Source organism: Cherax quadricarinatus, chromosome 18 (assembly GCF_038502225.1).
Source record: "Cherax quadricarinatus isolate ZL_2023a chromosome 18, ASM3850222v1, whole genome shotgun sequence".
Lineage (NCBI taxonomy): Eukaryota > Metazoa > Arthropoda > Malacostraca > Decapoda > Parastacidae > Cherax > Cherax quadricarinatus.
In genome coordinates, this window is record NC_091309.1 from 42,427,524 (window position 1) to 42,450,456 (window position 22,933).

At 40.9% G+C, this 22,933-nt stretch overlaps 1 protein-coding gene across 3 annotated transcripts in view; it reads left to right on the forward strand.

Annotated features, from left to right (window-relative positions):
- LOC138852893 (receptor-type tyrosine-protein phosphatase alpha-like) overlaps positions 1–22,933 on the forward strand; it is a 148,652-nt gene that overhangs the window by 34,069 nt on the left and 91,650 nt on the right. For all 3 annotated transcript variants that reach the window (XM_070086446.1, XM_070086447.1, XM_070086448.1), the window contains exons 5-7: positions 8,712–8,799; positions 11,745–11,821; positions 13,170–13,310. In XM_070086446.1, the coding sequence (XP_069942547.1) occupies positions 8,712–8,799; positions 11,745–11,821; positions 13,170–13,310 (306 nt within the window). The remainder of the gene's footprint in view (positions 1–8,711; positions 8,800–11,744; positions 11,822–13,169; positions 13,311–22,933) is intronic.

The window sequence follows — 22,933 nt, forward strand, 5'->3', positions numbered from 1 at the left end:
CCTGCTTCCCTCTCCACTTGTAATTCTACTGTTTAATTGAAGCTCAGAACCACGTGGTCACTGGCCCCGAGGGGTCTTTCATATGTGATGTCCTCAATATCTACTCTACTCAAGGTGAATAATAGGTCCGGTCTTGCTGCTTCATCTTCTCCTTTCTCTGAGGTAGTGTTCCTTACGTGTTGGTACATGAGGTTTTCCAGTACCACCTCAATCATTTTAGCACTCCACATTTCTGGGTCCCCATATTGCTACAGGATTTCCTAGTCGATTGAAGTCACCCATGATCAGCAGCTTTGCCCTACTCGCATGATCCCTTCTTGCCACTTCAGCCAGTGTGTCAGCCATCGTTCTATTACCCTCATCATACTCTTGCCTTGGGATCCTTCTGTTCTGTGTCAACTACCACCTTGGAACCTCCACACTGAAGTGTTCTTATTATGCAGTCTCTTGTTTGTCCTCTGTCTCCTCTCTTCAGCTCATCAAAATCTCATTGGGTTTTGATGAGTAGTATCACTCCTCCTCCACCTCTGTTCCCTCTGTCCTTCCTCAGGATCTGATATCCCGTTGGAAAGATGGCATCTGTAATCATTCCTGTAAGCTTAGTTTCTGTTAGGGCTATGATTTCCAGTGATGCCTCTTTGACTCTGTCATGCCACTCCTCCCACTTATTCACTATTCCATCAGCATTGGTGTACCATACCTTCAGTTTCCTCTACAACACTGTATTCTGGGGGTCTGTGAAGGTGGGGGACCTGGCAGTGTTCTGTGAGATTCTATAGTGTAGTGTGGAGTGGGGACTGTAAGTGTGAATTGTTGTTTGTGCTGGGATAGCATGTTTGATCATGGGGTTCTGGGGGTGGTTCTCTGTGTGCTTGTGCATGTTGCTGTGCCCTGCACTGGTTGTCCTCTGCTGACTCTCTTCCTCTCTCTCTTACTAGCCCCTTTCGTTTTTGTGTCCTCTCACTAAACTGCTTTTGTTTAGCCGTGGTTTTATTGCAGGATCCTGATCCTCACAGTTTCTGTCTTGAAAATCAGTTTGACCAGCCGATTACTTCCTTTCAATTACCCCCAAATTCTCTGAAAATTTACTATCTCGGTCATGTCCTCCTCACCTATTTTTTGATGATGTTTTCAATCTCCTGCTTTTCTTCCTGCTGACTTTCATTGTGTATCCTCCCCTTGCTCTTTTGAAGCCCATGAATAAACACAGACTTCTCCCTCTCCTCCTCCCATTGCCTTTCCCTCTCTGTTTCTGGATCCTGTTTGTATATGGCCTTTGTCCCCTTATATTTTCCTGTATCTCCTGGTGGCATGGTTGTGTCTCTGCATGGGGCCTAGCTCCCTCCCTACCTTCGCCCCCCTCCCCTACTGCTCTCCTAGCTCCCAACATTTCTCCTTCATTCCTCGGCCCTGCTTGGTGGACTGATAGGGCCTTAGAATAAGTTATGTCTCCTTCTTTTCCATTGTGTTCCTCGTTCAGAAGGGGTGTACCTGCTTCAGATGCTGTCTCATCAAGGCCTGTGACTCACTTCAGCCAATTTACCTCATATTCAAGGCCCATATCCTGGCTACTGTGACTTTGGCTTGTGACTCTCATTTCTTCTTCTCTGCCTCCATCCTCTTCTCTTTTTCACAGAAAACTCACCTAGTTTGCTCTCCCAGTTTTGTTTCATCCTTTTACATTGGTCTTCCATCCATTCTTCCTTACCAGAACCATCTTCCTCTGATCCCCTGAGAATTCGACTTCCCCTCTGAGCAACCATTTTTTTTTATGGGTTAGGCGTTGTAGTGTTTGTGTTTCCACACTGTAAGTGTGTGCCTGTGTGTGTGTGTATGTGTACTCACCTAATTGTACTCACCTAATTGTAATTGCAGGGGCCGAGACTCAGCTCCTGGCCCTGCCTGTGTGTGAGTGTGTGTGCGTGTGTGCGTGTGGAGGAGTTGTAAACTTCTTGTTAATTCCCTGGGTTTCTTAACCTTGCCTATTCTGGGGTTTATTTCTTGTTTTTCAAGCAGATCCATGTGCTAAGTTATAATGCCACAACTCTCTCTCTCTCTCTCTCTCTCTCTCTCTCTCTCTCTCTCTCTCTCTCTTTATCAATCTATCAATCTATCTATCTATCTATCTATCTGTCTATCTATCTATCTATCTATCTATTTATCTACCTATTTATCTATCTGTTTATATGTATATATATATATATATATATATATATATATATATATATATATATATATTTTATATATATATATATATATATATATATATATATATATATATATATATATATATATATATATATATATATATATATATATATATATGTCGTGCCGAATATGCAAAACTGGTCAATTAGCAAGAACTCATTTAAAATTAAGTCCTTTCTAAAATTTTCTCTTATACGTTTAAAGATATATTTTTTTCATTAATGTTAATATAAAAAATTGTAATTTTGCACCAAAAGAATCTTAGAAAACTTACCTAACCTTATTATTACAAGAACAATTTATTTTAGCCTAACCCAACTAAATATATTTTAGATTTGTTTACAGTAATTTAATACTAAACAAACACAGTGAAATATATTTTTTTCGTTAGGTTCAGAATGATTTTGGCGAAATCATTGCATACACAAATTTTCACTTGTCCTATATGGCAAGATGAGCGTTGCTACTTAAGCCAAGATAGCAAATTCTGCCTATTCGGCTAGACATATATATATATATATATATATATATATATATATATATATATATATATATATATATATATATATATATATATATATATATATATACATATATATACCTTTCTCTTTCTCTCTCTCTCTCTCTCTCTCTCTCTCTCTCTCTCCCATGTTTCCTCTTTTCTTTCTCATTACCTGATACCTAGCTGGGAATATGGCATCCGTTATCATTTAAGATAAATTTGTCTCTGTAGCAGGTATGCCTCTGCTAGTCTTTTGTTCAATTCATCATCCTTGTTTCATAATCCACTTACATTTGTGTACCATGGTCTTATCTGTCTGTCATTTACTGTGCTCATTATTTGTGGTGTTCTGGATCTCTCTGTTTTATTTATTGTCGTATCACAGTTATTGTAGGAAAGACCCATCACCATTTGCCCTTAATATGAGAGAGGAAATACTGTAGTCTTACATTTCTTAGACGTCCTCATAATCTTATACACTTGAAATATACCAGCAATCTCCAGTCCTCTCAGTATATTCAAAATAGATGGGTGTTTCATACTCTATTACAACTTTAGTTAACACAACGTAAGTGATGCTCAGTCGTACCTACAACACAATTCAGAGTCTATTATCATTATAAATAACAATAAAGAGGGGGGAATGGAAATTAATACCACAATTGAAGGGATATTGTGCAATTTATTCACAAGTCAAAAATGTCTGAAATAATAAAACACATTGAATAGAGAGTTTTAAGACTTGGTTACTGCAGAAGGAAATTTGACATTGTAAAATACATGAGAACATACTTGTAAGTAGCTAAATTAACACTCAGGAATTAGGAATACAATAAACTGATACCAAAAGAGAGAATCCAGTTTAGTATAAACAGTTCAAGTCCCACAAGTAGCTAATACCTCCACTTCCAAAAGAGACCTGTCCCCATATGAGTACTCCAGTAATTGTGGCTCTATCTCTATCTGAAATACTAAGGCTTGCTCCCCAGAGCATGGCTGCATCCTTAGTCTAGTCTCTCTAATCTCTGTTTTCCTCATCTTATACAGGCATTATTTACGTCTCTTGTTCTCGTCAGAAACTGGGCTACATGGTGTTCAAAAGAATAAAAGCAGAATTATATTAAGTTATATGGGGGAAAGTCATACTATAACAAATGGAAGTCAGAGGTTAGCATTTTTAAGAGGCTGTTCGTATATCACAAACCACATATCGGAGACTTCTGTAAGGAAGGGGAAGTATGTGAGGCTTGAGTTGGTTAATGAACTGTTACATGGGAATGGGTTACGGTTAAAGCTGTATATATAGCGATGAGTGGAAAAGGTGAGGAATTATTGTTGTTATTGGGTAAGTGTTGTGGGCCATGAGTTGGACCTGTTTCATGAAATTTCATATAATCGCTCCACTGCTCCCTCTCAATTTCCATCGAGTCTCAACTCAAGTATTATATACTTCTCAACAATGATTTCTATATCACTATCTTGTTTCCAACTAGTTGTGACCAGAAGGTTAGTTAGATGGTGAATTGTTTGCATCAGAAATAATTTTAGATGGTGTGAAAAATTTCTATTTGCCTCTGACCTCATCTATACATTAAATAGTCGAAATAATAATCCTCCTCTTATCGCCTTCTGCCTGATATACTATCAGCCTCCTAAAGCTCATTGATTCGTCTTTTTTTCAATGTATTGTCATTCCCTACATGTCTTGTCTGCTGTTACCAGTTTCCTTACTGTCATTTATATCACGTCCTGAGCCATTTTGTCATCCAATAGTTTATCTGCTAATTACACTAGCCAACAAAATTTACTTTTTATTCAGTTTAGAAACCAAACTGGTAGTTTTAACATAGCTCTGATGAGGTAATCACGAATCTGAGCCTGGTTAGTCTCTATCATGTAAGATTTGTTTGAAATCCTGTGTTCGGTATTTTGGTAAAGTTTAAAAAATTATATAATATATGATAATTAACAATCATAGGTGTTGTAGTATTTATAGATTTTAAGTGTGATGCATGCAATGACAACAACTTGTATTTTTTAACATAAATTTATTATATATTTAGGCATAAGAAAACTAATAGAAATTTCCATAGAATCACACAAACATATTTATATCACAGTTTTCAGGGTTATTTGCTTGTATTCAGTATCGCTTCCCAGCAGTAGTCGACCATCAAACTGATGGTCAGATATCTCTTATATGTTTTCTTGAGGGAATCACTCATCGTGGCCATTACTAACGTCACCGAGCTTAGGCAAGAGAAAGTTAAGGTGAGAATGGAGGCAATGAATCACGTGGAATATCCAACAACAATAGCTCTTCTACAATATTTCTGAAATCATCACTGTGATGTCTACCCAGGAAACCTGTGCAAGTGATCTTGAATGTTAACAATGCTCTCGGCTCATCACTGTGATGTCTACCCAGGAAACCTGTGTAAGTGATCTTGAATGTTAACAATGCTCTCGGCTCATCACTGTGATGTCTACCCAGGAAACCTGTGTAAGTGATCTTGAATGTCAGCAATACTCTCAGCTCATCACTGTGGAGACTTCCATCAAAATAAGTATCATTTAGTAAGTTCCGAATTTGACTTCCGATGACGATATCTTCCTTCAGTTTGCCGTCACTAAATTTGACAAAACCTCTTATTTTGATAGGCAAATCCTGCACCTTCGTTACCTGAAAGTTTGAGGAAGTTTTGAATGAGGTCTGTCATGATGAGTAAAGGCGGATGTATGTCCTGTTTATAGAATAATTGCCTGTGTTGAGCTTTCTTCAAGCCTGACTCATACGATTCTCCAGGTAGAGAGACTGTGTTGATTTTAATTTTCCCCTGTAAAGAGTTCATTTTCTTCGTGTAATTCGAGACATGTCAAATGATTGAGACACTATTAGTTACTGCACCTGGTTGATGGCTTCATAACATTCAGTAAATAATAGATTAAATTATATTACCAACTCATTGACTCACCTGTGAAATTCTTCGTAAAGCAGAATATTAAACACAAGAATGAGAGGAGCAGATGAACTGACGTGGTTTTATAAAGTGTTATTTTACACTGGCTCATACACAATACAATGGACTGTGGAGTCACCCCTGGGAGCAGCGCGTGATTATAACATGCTGTGGTAAAAACCCACCCAAGAAATGTCGGATTACAACAAGTGGAAATGTATAAGAGAACCAGGTAAGTGAATATGGAGTCACTGAAGAGTACTCTCGTTTTAACAAAATTACAATAAAAACAACTCAAGTATTAAAGGATATTGAAAAAATACAGAGGACATCATATAGCTGAAAAAAAATAAGATGAGCCTAAAAAATAAAACATAAGGGAAGGAAGAAAGAAGGGAAGCAGAAAGGCGTTTTAAAGTGTAGCATCCAGAGGAAATGCCAAGCCAGTCATATTAAGCGAAAAATAATAGATGATAACAATGAAGGAGGCTGACTGACTACTGTCAGACAATATAAAGAGGACTGAGAGACAGTAATTATAAGATTGTATTGTTTGTTTTTACAGTCTCAGTACCTCAGACAGTACAAACAAATCATCTAAAATAAAATCAATCATCAAACCGACGACTGAACAAGAAATGACGCTTCAGAAAGAATTCAATGAATCAAACGTAATAATACTAAGGAACCCAATAGCAAGCATTTTTTTTTTTAACTTGTCCATTAAAGGCCACAAACACAGAACACTTTAAGAAGCATATGTTTCGTCGGCTAATATAAAGGCCTTCACTTAAGAACTAACCCACAAATAGAAAATCAACTAGGCAACGTTTCGGTCTGTCTTAGACCGCCCTTGTCAGCGAACTCAGCCTACACACAGTGTCCGTGGTTCGATCACCGTCATGGGTGGAAACGTTGGGTATGTTTCCTTACACCTGCTGTCCCTGTTCACCTAGCAGCAAGTAGGTACCTGGATATTAATTTATTGTTGTGAGTCGCATCCTCGGGGGGGGGGGGGGTAGTATACACTTTACCCTAACATCAGTTAGGAAGTGGAACTTACAAGAAAGTGACACAATAAAAGTTGACTATATACAAGTACTGAAACGTTAATAAATCAGAAGTTAAGATGCTTCACTATGAGCAAAAGTTCTCCCTCAAAACAAGACTGGTAACTACCTTGTTCTCTGTTTATTTTTGTTTTTCGTCAAGAATAGTAGTTCTTGTTTATCATTATTATTATTATTATTGTTATTATTATTATTATTATTATTATTATTATTATTATTATTATTATATTTTTTTATTATTATTATTATTGTTATTATCATTATTATTATTATTATTATTATTATTATTATTATTATTATTATTATTATTATTGTTATTATCATTATTATTATTATTATTATTATTATTATATTATTAATATTATTATTATTATTATTATATTATTTTTATTATTATTATTATTATTATTGTTATTATTATTATTATTATTATTATTATTATTATTATTATTATTATTAGTGCATTGGACATCTGGGAACATTCGGCATCATGTAATAGCTATGTTACTAGAAGTATACAAAGTTGATAAGTCAGACGACCTCCAAACAGCAGTATTCCCATCCCTCCTAAATGCTGGCACTGTAATTCCCAACTTCAATATCCAAGTCCTGCTTAAAGGTTACCCTGAATCCCTATATTAATATTAACTTGCTCTCGTTGGTTATTCTTCTCTCCTTCATTCTTTGTTCCACACTCTGAATTATATTTATCCTAATATGACACAGTTTCCTATTTTTGGGAAAGTTCAGAATTCTTTGCTTAACTTTCTCCTCAATGCTCCACCTTCTATTTTTCATTTTATCCCTTAATCTGCCCTGTGTGTTTCCCTTAAATTCCTAATTTCTAATCCACTTTTTCTCATTCACATCATCTTTTTCCACCAGTCATTCTTAACTTGTAAATCTACCTACAAATGTTTTTTTTTTCCATTCAACACTTGCTGATAAACATTCGTCCATCCTCTTACTGGTCTTCCATACATAATTACCACGTTTTTTTTCTCATTTTTTCTTTTCATGTACCTTTCTTTCAGTATGTTATAATTTATATTATAAAACCGTCTCATTTTCTAAATTATTCTTCCTTACTACTATATTTACCTAATCATTCTATCATTCATTTATTTGTTTCTCACCTGCGTCCCTTATAAACGCTATCATTTATTTTAGACAAGGGCCGCATCCAACCAAGGCAGGGTGACCCGAAAGAGAAAAAAAAACATTTTAGCTATCAATATCACTTTCTTGCCAGAGACATTCAGACATTACAGCTCAGGTGCTCCTCCAAACTGTAACATCTCTACCTCTCCTTCATAGTGCAGGCATTGCACTTCCCATCTCCAGGACTCATGTCCAGCTAATCAGTTTCCCTGAATCTCTTCATAAATATTTCCTTACACTCCAGCAGCATGTCAAGTCATGAAAACCATTTGCTTCCACTTACTCCTATCTAACACGCTTACACATGGATATTTCATATCCAGATGCCTCACACAAAACTTTCTTTATCCCGTTTCTCCAAACTTTCCTAGAACAACCCCTGCCCTTTCTTCCCTCATTACGGATTTATTCACCCTCCAAGACATCCTACTTTACTCCATCATCTCTAAATATCCATCTTACCAATGTGTCGGTTCTCTGAAACATTCATCTACAATACTCTTAGTAACCTCTCATCATCATCTAAAATCCAGACTACAAATTCTCTACTGCCTCCAGCCTCATCCTCGCACAAACATTTAAAATATTTTTTTTTGTATATTATTATTACATTAAAAATTATTTTCGCAGCATAGCAGTTACATTTTGTTTAAAAATATACTATTCAACAATAATACAGCGTTTATATCTAGTATTGCAGAATATTTTACTGTGTGCTTTAGTTAAAAATTTCTGTGTGTTTTTCATTGTGACAAACACCAACCCTCCGGTAATTCTGTTGTAATATAAACAGTTACTATTCCCCAACAGAGTACATCAGAGACCTATTTGAAGAGTACATATGTTGGACAAAAACCAGAGAACAAGCTCAAAAATCGCTCTAATAAAATCATCCCATGTGAGTATTATAAAACTCTGCCGTCTCTTTTAACCTAATCTGAAATTATGTGTTTAAATAAAACAATATTATTACTTTTTTCTACCCATCCAAATAAGATATTACGAACACAGATATAGAATGTCTTGCACACCTTGTTGTAATGGAAAAATCGTGGAGCAATCAGAAGACAACAGAAGTTATATATGACTTGTATTTTCTTCACCAAATAAGCAAACTGGTATTTACAATAAGTATACTATTAACAATATGTACAGGAATGTAAGAGCAAGTATACAACGCGGTAATCAAAGGAGGCAAAAATGTAAGAGCCAGACAAGACACCGTGAAAGATCAGTAGCCCAGACAAATCTGCCAAAACTCGCGACACCAGTGAACCACAATGCTTCACAACTTTGGCGATCTTATTTGTGATTGGCCAATGAACCGAGGTACTGATATAACGACAGGGCCTTTATTGATCATTAAATCCTTAGCACCTGGTTCGCTGGTCGGGAGGCAGCCTTTATGATAGTGTGACATATGCCGAACAAAGTGTAACATACTCCTAGCATGCCATGCAAGGTGACTCAAAGCAAATAAAACATACTGTCATTCTTGCAGTAATTGTCGTGTTAGAAATATGCTCCCATGAAAGTCAGATGATCCTCCAAAGATCAGCATCCCTACCCAAATGTCAAAGTGCAGCATCGAAGATCTCATCTCCAGAACTCAAATGCTGATACGAGCAATACACCCACTCTCACATATATGGTATACATTACTGACAATGTGATAAGTAAGACACATGTGTAAAATTAGGAACCTTTATTGACTAAATGTTTCGCTTGTAGTGCGAATCATGAGTCGAATTACAACCCTCTAACACATCTAAGAACAGCAGCAGCAGGGCAAGGAGCTGAACCTCAACATCTTTTAATGCAGCTAGAAACATAAGTAGCAGGACCAGGAGTTGAAGTTAAGCACCCTAGAACACAATTAGGAACAGAAGCAAAGCCAGGAACTGAAGCTCATTATCTTCTAACACAGCCAGGAAGAACTGTAGCCAAACCAGGAGATGGAGCTCAATACACTCTAACACAATGAAGAACAATAGCAGGGCCAAGAGCTAGGCCTCAATACGCTCTAAAACAGCAAGGACGAAAAATAGCAGCGCAAGAAGCTGCGGTTCTACACCCTCGAAAACATTAGGAAAACCAATTGCAAGATCAGATTGATATATATATATATATATATATATATATATATATATATATATATATATATATATATATATATATATATATATATATATATATATATATATATATATATATATATATATATATATTATATACACATATATAGTTGGAAGAGCACCCAAATATTAAAGATCGTGCAACACTTAGGGATTGAGAAAGATCAGGTTGATCAGAGGAAAAAGAGGGCAGCTCCAATTACTTGCATCAAGAATTCTTCACTTGTATCAAGGCATCCCGCTTCAAGGAAGACAGAAGAGTAGGAGCATCTGGACCACTGATCCGTTAGTTTGTGTACTCATTTATACTCACCTTTTTTGTGGTTGCAAGAGTCAACACATAGCTCATGGTTTAGCCTCTTCGCTAGTCGCTACTATGTAAATTCTCTCCCCCCTCCAAGAGCCTTATCGAACCTCCTCATGAATCTGTGAATAGATCCTGCCTCCACTACCTCACTATCCAGATTGTTCCACGTCCTAGTAACTCTAAGGCTGAAGAAATACTTCATGACATCCCTGACTCCTCAGAGTTGTTACATCTCTGAAACATTCTCTCCCTGTTTACAATGTCAAGTCCTCTCAGCATTTTATACGTCATAATCATGTCCTCCAATCCCTCCAGTGTCGTTAGGTTAAGTTCCCGGAACCTCTACGGGCATACCTTTTAGCTCTAGGACTAATCATGTTGCAAACTTTTGCACTTTCTCTATATTTCTTGACATATTTGACCAGGTGTGGGTTCCAAACTGGTCTTCATACTCTAATATGGGCCTGATGTACACGGCGTACAGTGTCGTGAATGATTTCTTACTATGATGTAGAAACACTATTCTTAGGGTTGCCAGGTGGCCATATGCCGCAGCGGTTATATGGTTGATATGCTCCTTGGGAGATGTGCTCGGTATGATGCTCACCCAAAGATCCTTTTCCTTGAGCGAGTTTTGGGGCCTTTTACTCCCTAGGCTGTACTCCGTCTGCGGTTTTCATTGTCCTTCCCAGAACTTCATGACTTTCCACTCTGGTGAGGTTAAATTTCAGAAGCCATGTTTGTTGCTCTCGTCAGACTTATGTTTTGACCTGCTATTCTGTGGTGGGTTGTACATTCAGACCTCCAGTCTGAAGTGCTCTTACTATGTAGTCCTTTGCTTCCCTTCAGTTCAATCCTTCAAGCTACTCAAAACTCTACTGGCTTTTGATGAGCAGTGCAACTTCTCCACCTATATTCCCTCAATCTTTCCTCAGGATCTCATATTCGGTTGGAAAGATCATGTCTGTTTCCGTGAGTGCAATGATGTCCGGGGATGCTTCCATGATTCTTTTGTGCCACTGCTCACACTTATTTGTTATCTGTCTGTTTTGGTATACCATACCTTCAGTTTCTTTTTCAGTGCTGTATTCTGAGGGGTGTGTGGAGGTTGAGGAGTGGGAAAACTGACCGAATACTATGAGAGGCTGTGTGTATGTGTACTCACCTAGTTGTACTCACCTAGTTGAGGTTGCAGGGGTCGAGTCCAAGCTCCTGGCCCCGCCTCTTCACTGTGTGTGTGTGTGTGTGTGTGTGTGTGTGTGTGTGTGTGTGTGTGTGTGTGTGTGTGTGTGTGTGTGTGTGTGTGTGTGTGTTTGAGTGCGTGTGTGTGTGTGTGTGAAAATAGCTCTTTATATAATAAAAACAGATAAATATAAATAACATTTCTGATGTTTCGTACAGATGACGACACGAGAGTTTTGCTCTCTGTGATTGATGGTGATCCCCATTCTGACTACATCAATGCCAGTCACGTTTCCGTAAGTCTAGCTTAAACTGAAGCTACTTTTGACTACGTCAGTACCAGCACTTGTCTGTAAGTCCAGCTAATGCTATAATTCATTTAGTCAACATTATTGTTAAGAATGTCTTTGCTAAACCATCCCAAGCCATTATCGCCCATTTCAGCGCCGCCATTTCAGCGCCAGACTATTCTTTGCCAGGGCGTTTCAGCAACAGACTTTCCTTTGCCAGGCCATTTCAGCGCCAGAGCATTCTTTGCCAGGGCGTTTCAGTGCCAGACTATTCTTTGCTAGGGCGTTTCAACGCCAGACTATCCTTTGCCAGACCATTTTAGCGCCAGACTATTCTTTTCCAGGGCGATTCAGTGACAGTCTATTCTTTGCCAGGGCGTTTCAGCGCCAGACTATCCTTTGAAAGGTCATTTTAGCGCCAGGTATTCTTTGCCAGGGCGTTTCAGCGCCAGACTATTCTTTGCCAGGTCATTTCAGTGCCAGACTATTCTTTGCCAGAAGGTTTCAGCGCCACTGTACTTTCAAGAATCAATTCAATAAAATACGAAAAAAGTAATTTTGAACAATAATTTGTTGAATTACATATTTAAGTGATTGGATTATTTGATTCAAAATTAAAAAAAAAAATTATTTAAAACGTCTAAAACAAAGGGCTAATTAGGTTTGGGTTAGAATACATTATTTTGATAAAATTGCACGTAGGTACTCTACATGATGTCTAAATGACCCGGCGGTGAAACAGCCTGGCGCTGAATTATCTGGCATCGATAAAGCCTGGCACTGAACCGGCACCTCTGAAATGACGGTTCTGAATCGTACCCAACCAATCAGAAGGTAAATGCTACTCAAAATTTATAAATGCCAATCATATGTCTGGAAGTGCAGCTGGTAATTTAAATAACCTATTTAAAAAATAATTTTCTGTTATCCAATAAATATTTCCTTAAATATTTGTAATGTCTTTGAATATGTTTAACTATAAATATATTAAAATATTAATTAAGCCTTGAAGCACACATCGTATATATAAATATTATACTGAATTATATACATCACTTTTTTCTTCCTTTTTATTTTTGGATGGTTATAAATGACCATAATTTTTAAAGGGGTGGACCGGTAAGCCAGCGGAAGGCCTCGGTCAGATGACCAAAAGCTCCAAAGGCGGGTCATCATCTGACTAAGACCCGCGTCAGGAAACATTTGTCCTGTTTCCTGACGAACCTTACCTAACCTAACCTAACTGAATTATAGATAACATTTTGGTACAAGCTAAATAATGATATATAAAAGAGTGAATCAATTTTTTTGTCACCAGAGAAAGAAAACAAATGAAAACAATTTTCATTAACAGGGATATGGTAATATTGGCTATATTGCTGCACAAGGACCAAAAGACACAGATGTATCTACTATTGGTGATTTCTGGAGGATGATTATGGAGCAGGATATTAGTGCCATCATTATGGTCGCCAACTTCTTCGAGGGAGGAAAGGTCAGGTGTTTGTTCAAAATGTATATAAAGAAATATTGGTTGAATTTAGCCAAGAATCTTAAATTAACAGAATCACTTGATTACTTGATTACTCTCTCTCTCTCACACACACACACACACACACATACACACACACACACACACACACATATACTGCGCGGAATAGACGAGGTGGACAAAGACGGGATGTTCCAGAGATGGGACACAGACACAAGAGGTCACAATTGGAAGTTGAAGACTCAGATGAATCAGAGGGATGTTAGGAAGTATTTCTTCAGTCATAGAGTAGTCAAGCCGTGGAATAGCCTAGAAAGTGAAGTAGTGGAGGCGGGAACCATACATAGTTTTAAGGCGAGGTATGATAAAGCTCGTGGAGCAGGGAGAGAGAGGACCTAGTAGCAATCAGTGAAGAGGCGAGGCCAGGAGCTATGACTCGACCCCTGCAACCACAAATAGGTGAGTACAAGTAGGTGAGTACACACACACACACACACACACACACACACACACACATACACACACACACACACACACACACCCATACTCCTCTCTCTCCCTCTCCCTCTTTCTACCCTTTCTCTCTCCTCTCTCTCCCTCTTTCTACCCTTTCTCTCTCCCCCTCGCACCCTCTCCCTCCTCTAGCCTTCTGTCTGTGGTTAAAAAAAAAAAAAAAAAAAAAAAAAAAAAAAAAAAAAAAAAAAATGGGTGGCCCTAGAGGACGGAAAACCAGTGATCTGGTAGACGAACCAGGGAGGAAAGACTGGGAGTTAGAGCTCCAAAAAAGGGAGGAAGAGTGGGGAAGGAAGATAGTGGAGCTTGGTAAGAAAATGGAGGAGCGGATAGCTGAAGAGTGCAGGAAGTGGGAAGTACAGGTCTTAGCAGCAGAAGCTAGGATACAGTGCTTAGAAGAGAAACTGCAAAGCCTGAAACAGATTAGAGAGACAAATGACAATTCAGATGTGACATCAGGAAATTCAATGTCAGGCGCAGACAAGGGGACGGTAAGCAACAACGGAGACATGACGTACACGAAGGCCCTATCAGACCCACGTGGGGCCAGGGAAAAGACGAGGAGCACACTAAGATCAAATGACAGGTCCGAAGACAATGAAGGTATGCTATATGCAGAGATTTTAACAGCCAACTGCAGTAGCAAGGGACAGCTGGTCATGAAAGACAGTTCACTGAGAATAGAAGTTTCAGATACGACAGGGACTGAAGGCAAGAACATGTCAATGGAAGGAAATAAAATGCCTCAGAGGAAGCAGATGGAGACTCAGTGGGAGGAGGAAAGGGCGAGGTCAGTTTTTGTGTACAGGCTCCAAGAAGCCAAGGGGGACAACTTTGAAGAAATAAAACAGGAGGAGAAAAAAATGATTGAAGGCATCATGAAAACAATAGGTGAGGGCGATATGACCCAGGTGACAAATTTTCAGAGAATTGGGTGGTTTGCGAGTGGAAGGATACGGCCTGTCAGAGTAACTTTCAAGGAAGAATCAGTTCGAACCAGGATTCTGCAAGAGAAAGCAAGACTGAGGGACAAACAGGGGTACCAGAGAGTATACCTCGACCGCGACAGAACACAAGAAGAAAGGACTACACTGAAAGAGAGGGTACAGAGACGCAAGGAGGAACGAGAGGCAATGACGAAAATGAGTAGGACCCAGACACAGGAGGAAGGGAAAACACACCCCACAGAACCTCCCACCAAAAGACTCAAACCGCGACATTCCCAACGCAACTGAGCAATCTATACTACAACCCACTCACTGTTCCCTCTGCCACCAACCCCATATCAAAAACCTCACCCCAACAGCTGTCCCTTATGGGCATTCTGACCCCACCCCCATCATCACAAACCCCACCAACACCACAGCCCCATATAGGCCCCCACCAAGGCTCTCGCTCCCCCAACCCCAATATTATTGCATGACCACAATGATAGAAAAGAAACTGAAAGTTTGGTACACAAACGCGGATGGAATAATGAATAAACATGAGGAGTGGAACGAAAGAATCAGTGAAAAATCCCCAGACATCATAGCAGTCACAGAAACAAAACTCGCTGAGACAATAACAGACACAATCTTCCCAACGGGATATCAGATCCTGAGGAAAGATAGAAGGAGTAGAGGGGGAGGAGGGGTTGCACTGCTCATAAAACACCGATGGGGATTTGAGGAAATGGAAGGCATGGACATGATTGGAGAAAGAGACTACATTGTAGGTACAATTCAGTCCGGAGAACATAAAGTAGTCATTGGAGTGATGTATAACCCACCACAGAACTGCAGGAGGCCAAGAGAGGAGTACGAAGAAAACAACAGGGTGATGGTGGACACACTGGCTGAGGTGGCAAGAAGAGCTCACTCGAGCAGAGCAAAGTTACTGGTAATGGGCGATTTCAACCACAGGGAGATCGACTGGGAAAACCTGGAGCCACATGGGGGTCCCGAAACATGGAGAGCCAAGATGATGGATGTGGTACTTGAAAACCTCATGCATCAACATGTCAGGGACACAACCAGAGAGAGAGGGGAGGATGAGCCAGCAAGACTGGATCTTGTGTTCACCCTGAGCAGTTCAGACATTGAAGACATCACTTACGAGAGGCCCCTTGGAGCTAGCGATCACGTGGTTCTGAGTTTTGATTATATAGCAGAGTTACAAGTGGAGAAGGTAACAGGAACTGAAGGGGACAGGCCAAACTATAAAAGGGGGGACTACACAGGTATGAGAAACTTCCTGCAGGAGGTTCAGTGGGACAGAGAAATGGTAGGAAAATCAGTAAACGAGATGATGGAATATGTGGCAACAATGTGCGAGGAGGCAGAGGAAAGTTTTGTTCCCAAGGGAAACAGAAATAATAGGAAGACCAAAACGAGTCCTTGGTTTACCCGAAGGTGTAGGGAGGCAAAAACTAAGTGCAACAGAGAATGGAAAAGGTACAGGAGGCATAGGACCCAGGAAAACAAGGAGATTAGTAGAAGAGCCAGAAACGAGTATGCACAGATAAGGAGGGAGGCCCAGCGACAGTATGAAAACGACATAGCATCGAAAGTCAAATCTGACCCGAAACTGCTGTATAGCCACATTAGGAGGAAGACAACAGTCAAGGACCAGGTGATAAGGCTGAGGAAAGAAGGTGGAGAACTCACAAGAAACGATCAAGAGGTATGTGAGGAGCCCAACACAAGATTTAAGGAAGTATTTACAGTAGAGACAGGAAGGACTCTGGGGGGACAGACCAGATGGGGACACCAGCAAGGAATACACCAACAAGTGTTGGACGACATACATACAGATGAGGAGGAGGTGAAGAAACTGCTAAGGGACATCGATACCTCAAAGGCAATGGGACCAGACAACATCTCCCTGTGGGTCCTTAGAGAGGGAGCAGATATGTTGTGCATGCCACTTACCACAATCTTCAACACGTCCCTGGAAACTGGGCAACTACCTGAGGTATGGAAGACGGCAAATGTAGTTCCCATTTTTAAAAAAGGAGACAGAAAAGAGGCACTAAACTATAGACCTGTGTCATTGACGTGTATAGTATGCAAAATTTTGGAGAAGATTATCAGGAGGAGAGTGGTGGAGCACCTGAAACTGAACAAGAGTATAAATGCCAACCAGCACGGATTCACGGAAGGCAAATCCTGTGTCACAAACCTTCTGGAGTTTTATGATAAAATAACAGAAGTAAGACACGAGAGAGAGGGGTGGGTTGATTGCATCTTCTTGGACTGCAAGAAGGCCTTTGACACAGTTCCTCACAAGAGATTAGTGCAGAAGCTAGAGCATCAGGCGCATATAACAGGAAGGGCACTGCAATGGATCAGAGAATACCTGACAGGGAGGCAACAACGAGTCATGGTACGTAATGATGTATCACAGTGGGCACCTGTGACGAGCGGGGTCCCACAGGGGTCGGTCCTAGGACCAGTGCTATTTTTGGTATATGTGAACGACATGATGGAAGGGTTAGACTCAGAAGTGTCCCTGTTTGCAGATGATGTGAAGTTAATGAGGAGAATTAAATCTGATGAGGACCAGGCAGGACTTCAAAGAGACCTGGACAGACTGGACACCTGGTCCAGCAAATGGCTTCTCGAATTTAATCCTGCCAAATGCAAAGTCATGAAGATAGGGGAAGGGCACAGAAGACCACAGACAGAGTATAGGCTAGGTGGCCAAAGACTGCAAACCTCACTCAAGGAGAAAGATCTTGGGGTGAGTATAACACCGAGCATGTCTCCGGAAGCACACATCAATCAGATAACTGCTGCAGCATATGGGCGCCTGGCAAACCTGAGAACAGCATTCCGATACCTTAGTAAGGAATCGTTCAAGACACTGTACACCGTGTATGTCAGGCCCATACTGGAGTATGCAGCACCTGTTTGGAACCCGCACTTGATAAAGCACGTCAAGAAACTAGAGAAAGTACAAAGGTTTGCGACAAGGTTAGTTCCAGAGCTAAGGGGAATGTCCTATGAAGAAATATTAAGGGAAATCGGCCTGACGACACTGGAGGACAGGAGGGTCAGGGAAGACATGATAACGACATATAAAATACTGCGTGGAATAGACAAGGTGGACAAAGACAGGATGTTCCAGGGAGGGGACACAGAAACAAGAGGCCACAATTGGAAGTTGAAGACACAAATGAGTTAGAGAGATATTAGGAAGTATTTCTTCAGTCATAGAGTTGTAAGGCAGTGGAATAGCCTAGAAAATGACGTAGTGGAGGCAGGAACCATACACAGTTTTAAGACGAGGTTTGATAAAGCTCATGGAGCGGGGAGAGAGAGGGCCCAGTAGCAACCGGTGAAGAGGCGGGGCCAGGAGCTAAGACTCGACCCCTGCAACCACAAATAGGTGAGTACAAATAGGTGAGTACACACATACACACACAAAGAGAAACCACGGCTGAAGGAATCCAACATACAAGAGGGTGTTCCTAGACCACGACTGAATGAGAATAGAAAGACAACAGCTAAAGGAGTGAACACAGAAACGAAATGGGCTAGAAAAACAGGCAAGGATAGAGTCAACAGAGGACAACCAGAGCTGGGCAGAGAAACAAGCCCAAATGCACACGGAGCCACCCTCAGAACTCCACAGCCAAAAACCATACCCCAATACAAACCGCAATTCACACTCACAGCCCTCACCCCCCACTATGCAGTAGAATTCCACAGCAACCTGTCAGGTCCCCTACTCCCTCATCCCCACAAACTTCCCAGACCACAATGTTGGTGAGGAAACTGAAGGTATGGTACACCAATGCAGTTAGTGGAAGGACTGGCATAAAATAATCAAAGAGGCATCACCGGACATCATAGGTCTTACAGTTACCAAGCTCACAGGAATGATAACAGTTGCCATCTTTCCATCTGGATATCAGATCCTGAGGAAAGACAGAGGGAACAGAATGGGCGGAAAAGTGGCACTGCTCATCAAAAACAGATGGAATTTTAAGGAGCTGGAGAGAGGAGGCAGATCAGAAGCAAGAGACTACAGAAGAGGTACACTCTAGCCAGGTGGTCCCAAGGGGTAATTGCCATGATATATAACACACCAGAGAATAGCAAGAGGCCAAGACAAGAATATGATGAGAGTAATAGAGCAATGGTTGGCACATTGGCTGAAGTGGCCAGAAGGGTCCATATGGGAAGTGCAAAACTACTGGTTGTGGGCGACTTCAACCACAAAGAAATTGACTGAGAAAACCTGGAGCCACACTGGGGTCCAGAAGCGTGGAGGGCAAAGATATTGGAGGTGGTACTGGAAAACCTCATGCTTCAGCACATTAGGAACACTACCAGAGAGGGATGAGAAGACTAACCAGGCAGATTGGCCCTAGTATTCACCTTAAGTAGTGCAAAAGTTTAGGACATTGCAATTGAAAGACCCCTCGGAGCTACTGATCACGTGGTTCTAAGCTTCGAATACATAGTAGAGTTACTAGTAGAGAGGGAAGCAGGAAGGGCAGAGTGGAGGAAGCCAAAGTACAAGAGAGGGGACTACACAAGCTTGAGAATGGAAGAAGTTTAGGAGGCAAAGGACCCAGGAAAATAAGGAGAGTAGTCGAAGAGGCAGAAATAAATATGCACAGGTAAGGAGGGAGGCCCAACGACAATACGAGAATGATATAGCAGCAAAAACCAAGTCCGATCCAAAGTAGGAAAACAACAGTCAAGGACCAGCTAATCAGGTTGAGTTAAGAAGGAGGTGAGATCACAAGAAATGACAGAGAAGTATGTGAGGAGCTCAGCATGAGATTTAAGGAAATATTCACAGTGAAGACAGAAAGGACTCCTGAAACACGGAAGGGTTTGGTACACCAAATGCTAGACACAATACATTCAACCGAGGAAGAATTGAGGAGGATGCTAAGTGAACAAGATACCTCATAGGCGATGGGGCCGGATAACACCTCTCTGTGGGTCCTGAGAGAGGGAGTAAAAGAGTTCTTTGTACCACTAACAACAATCTTCAACACATCTATCGAAACAGGTTAGCTCCCTGATTTATAGAAGACAGCAAATATAGTCGCAATTTAAAAAAAAAAAGAGACAGATGCAGTACTAAACTTAAGTCCACTATCATTGACATAAATAGTGTGCAAAGTCATGGAGAAGTTTATCAAGAGAAGAGTGGTGAAGCACCTAGAAAGGAATGAGCTTATCAACGACAACCAGCACGGATTCAGGGAACGGAAATCCTGCATCGCAAACTTACTGGAGTTGTATGACAAGGTGACAGCAGTAAGACAAGAGAGAGAGAGAGAGAGAGAGAGGTGGGTAGATTGCATTTTCTTGGACTGTAAAAAGATTTTTGACACAGTTACACACAACAGATTAATGCAAAAGCTGGAGTACCAGGCAGGAATAACAAAGAAGGCATTGAAAAGAATCAGAAAATGCCTGACAGGAAGGCAGAAGCGAGTTATAGTATGCGACGAGGTGGCGGAGTGGGAGCCTGTGACGAGTGGGGTTCCACAAGTGTCAGTACAAAGTCCAGTGTGTTTCGGTATATGTAAATGACATAATGGAAGAAAGTGTCTCTGTTTGTAGATGATGTTAAGTTAATGAGGAGAATTAAATCAGAGGGGGGCCAGGCAGGACTACAACAGGGATCTGGACAGGCTACAGGCCTGGTACAGCAAATGGCTCCTGGAGTTCAGTCCTGCCAAGCACAAAGTCATGAAGATCAGGGGAGGGCGAAGAATACAGCAGACAGAATACAGTCTAGGGGGCCAAAGACTACAAACCTCACACAAGAAAAATGATCTTGGGGTGAGTATAACACCGAACACATCTCCATGATGTGCACATCAAGCAAATAATTGCTGCAGCATATGGGCGACTAGCAAACCTAAGAATAGAATTTCGACATCTCAGTAAGGAGTCGTTCAGGACTCTGTACACTGTGTACATCACCAGTTTGGAACCCACACCTGGCCAAAGACATCAGAAAATTGGAGAAAATGCAAAAGTTTACAACGAGTCTAGTCCCAAAGTTAAGAGGCATGTCCTACGAGGAGAGGATAAGAGAAACCAACCTGACGACACTGGAGGACAGGAGGAATAGGGGAGGCATGATAACATATAAAATACAGAGAGGAATCGACAAGGTGGACAGGGACAAGATATTTCAGAGATGGGACACACCAACAAGGGGTGACAATTGGAAGTTGAAGACTCAGATGAGTCACAGGGATGTAAGGAAGTATTTCTTTTTTCACAATTGCCAGGAAGTGGAATAATCTGGAATAGTCTGTTTAGTATAAATGATAACGTGTATAGTAGAGTTATTATTAAAAGAATTAATGGTAAGATGGAGAGCAGAATCGCAGATAAACAAGGACACTTTAGGAAAGGTAGAGGATGTATAGATAATTATTTGCATTGAAGCATATAAGCGGAAAACATCTGGATAAGGGTAAAGAAGTTTTTGTGTCATTTATGGATTTGGTAAAGGCATGTGATAGGGTAGATAGGGGAGCAATGTGACAGAAGTTGCAAGTGTAGGAAATAGATGCTAGGTAACTGAAGGCAAATGTGAGTTTTTACGAGAAAATTGAGGCAAGAGGGAGATTATTTTCCAGTAAAAGAAGACCTTAGACAAATTATTCAAAAGTCAGTAAAATTATTCAGTAAGTCAGTCAAGTCACTCAGTAAGTCAGTCACTCAGTGAGTCAGTCATTCAGTAAGTCAGTCAGTCAGTCATTTAGTAAGTCAGTCAGTCATTCAGTAAGTCAGCCAGTCACACAAACTTATGTTTACCTCATTTTTATGTGTACAAAGTAACACTTCATTATGGCCACAAGATGTCTTGTCTAATATCTTTGCTTCCATCGTTAATTCTAAGACTTAAATGCTTACACCTTTTCTTGCCACTTTGAGCAACACTGGTATGCCTACTGGGTGTCATGATTGCTTCGCAGATACAAGATATAGCAATTAAAATATCAATATACAATTCACAATCACAAGCTTGTAGCAGGGAGTTGGACTGGACACGTATGAAGTACGAATGTTGTGATGGTGGGGTGGTGTCGAGGGTTGGCTGGGGGCGGCGGGATGTCTCCCCCGCTGATCCACAAGGCGGCCGCTTGAGGTAAAGGAAAGTTTTTTTTTTTTTTCGTTCCCGCACACTGAACCTTGTTAAATTCACCTTATAACGTGTTACATAAAATTGTGCCGCAATTCTTCAGTTGTGCTATACCCAAATCGTGCCAAATAAACTCTTGCTAAATGACGGTCTACTGTACACAGTTTAGAGAACACCTGTTAGATTGTGTATGAAGTGTGATAGCGAGCGAGCGTACTGTAACAATGCTCACGGGCCGACAGCAGGACCTACACTGGCTTAGCTACTGTAAGTAATTCTTTCACACCTTTATGCCCACCAGTACTGTCGCATCGGGAAGACACGAGGTGCGTGGCCGAGCAAGTGTAGACAGCCATTTCTGTCTGCTGGTTTCGTGTTCCGCGGCGCTCCGGTGCTGCCCTTTCTGAGCCTGCCCAGGTCAGTGGGATCCTGGGCCCATTCACTCTCATTTCACGGCCTACTAACTCAGGTTCAACAGCTCCCTTCCGCAGACTAGCTATCGGTCATTCCCTCACTTTGCCTGTTGTGTACTCACATCTGTCCAATTAAAAGCACATAGATCCTTTACAATATGTCATAATCTACACTTGGAAAATCCTAGAAGGAATGGTCCCGAATCTACACACAGAAATCACTCCCTGCATTTGTACACTAAGAGAAAACATTGTAAGTGTCCGGGGCCCAAGAGTGTTCAACAGCTTCCCACCTGGAGGTTACCTGGAGGTTATTCCGGGGATCAACGCCCCCGCGGCCCGGTCCATGACCAGGCCTCCCGATGGATCAGGGCCTGATCAACTAGGCTGTTACTGCTGGCCGCACGCAGTCCGACGTACGAGCCACAGCCCGGCTGATCCGGCACTGACTTTAGGTATCTGTCCAGCTCTCTCTTGAAGGCAGCCAGGGGTTTATTGGCAATTCCCCTAATGCTTGATGGGAGGCTGTTGAACAGTTTTGGGCCCCGGACACTTATGGTGTTTTCTCTTAGTGTACCAATGGCGCCC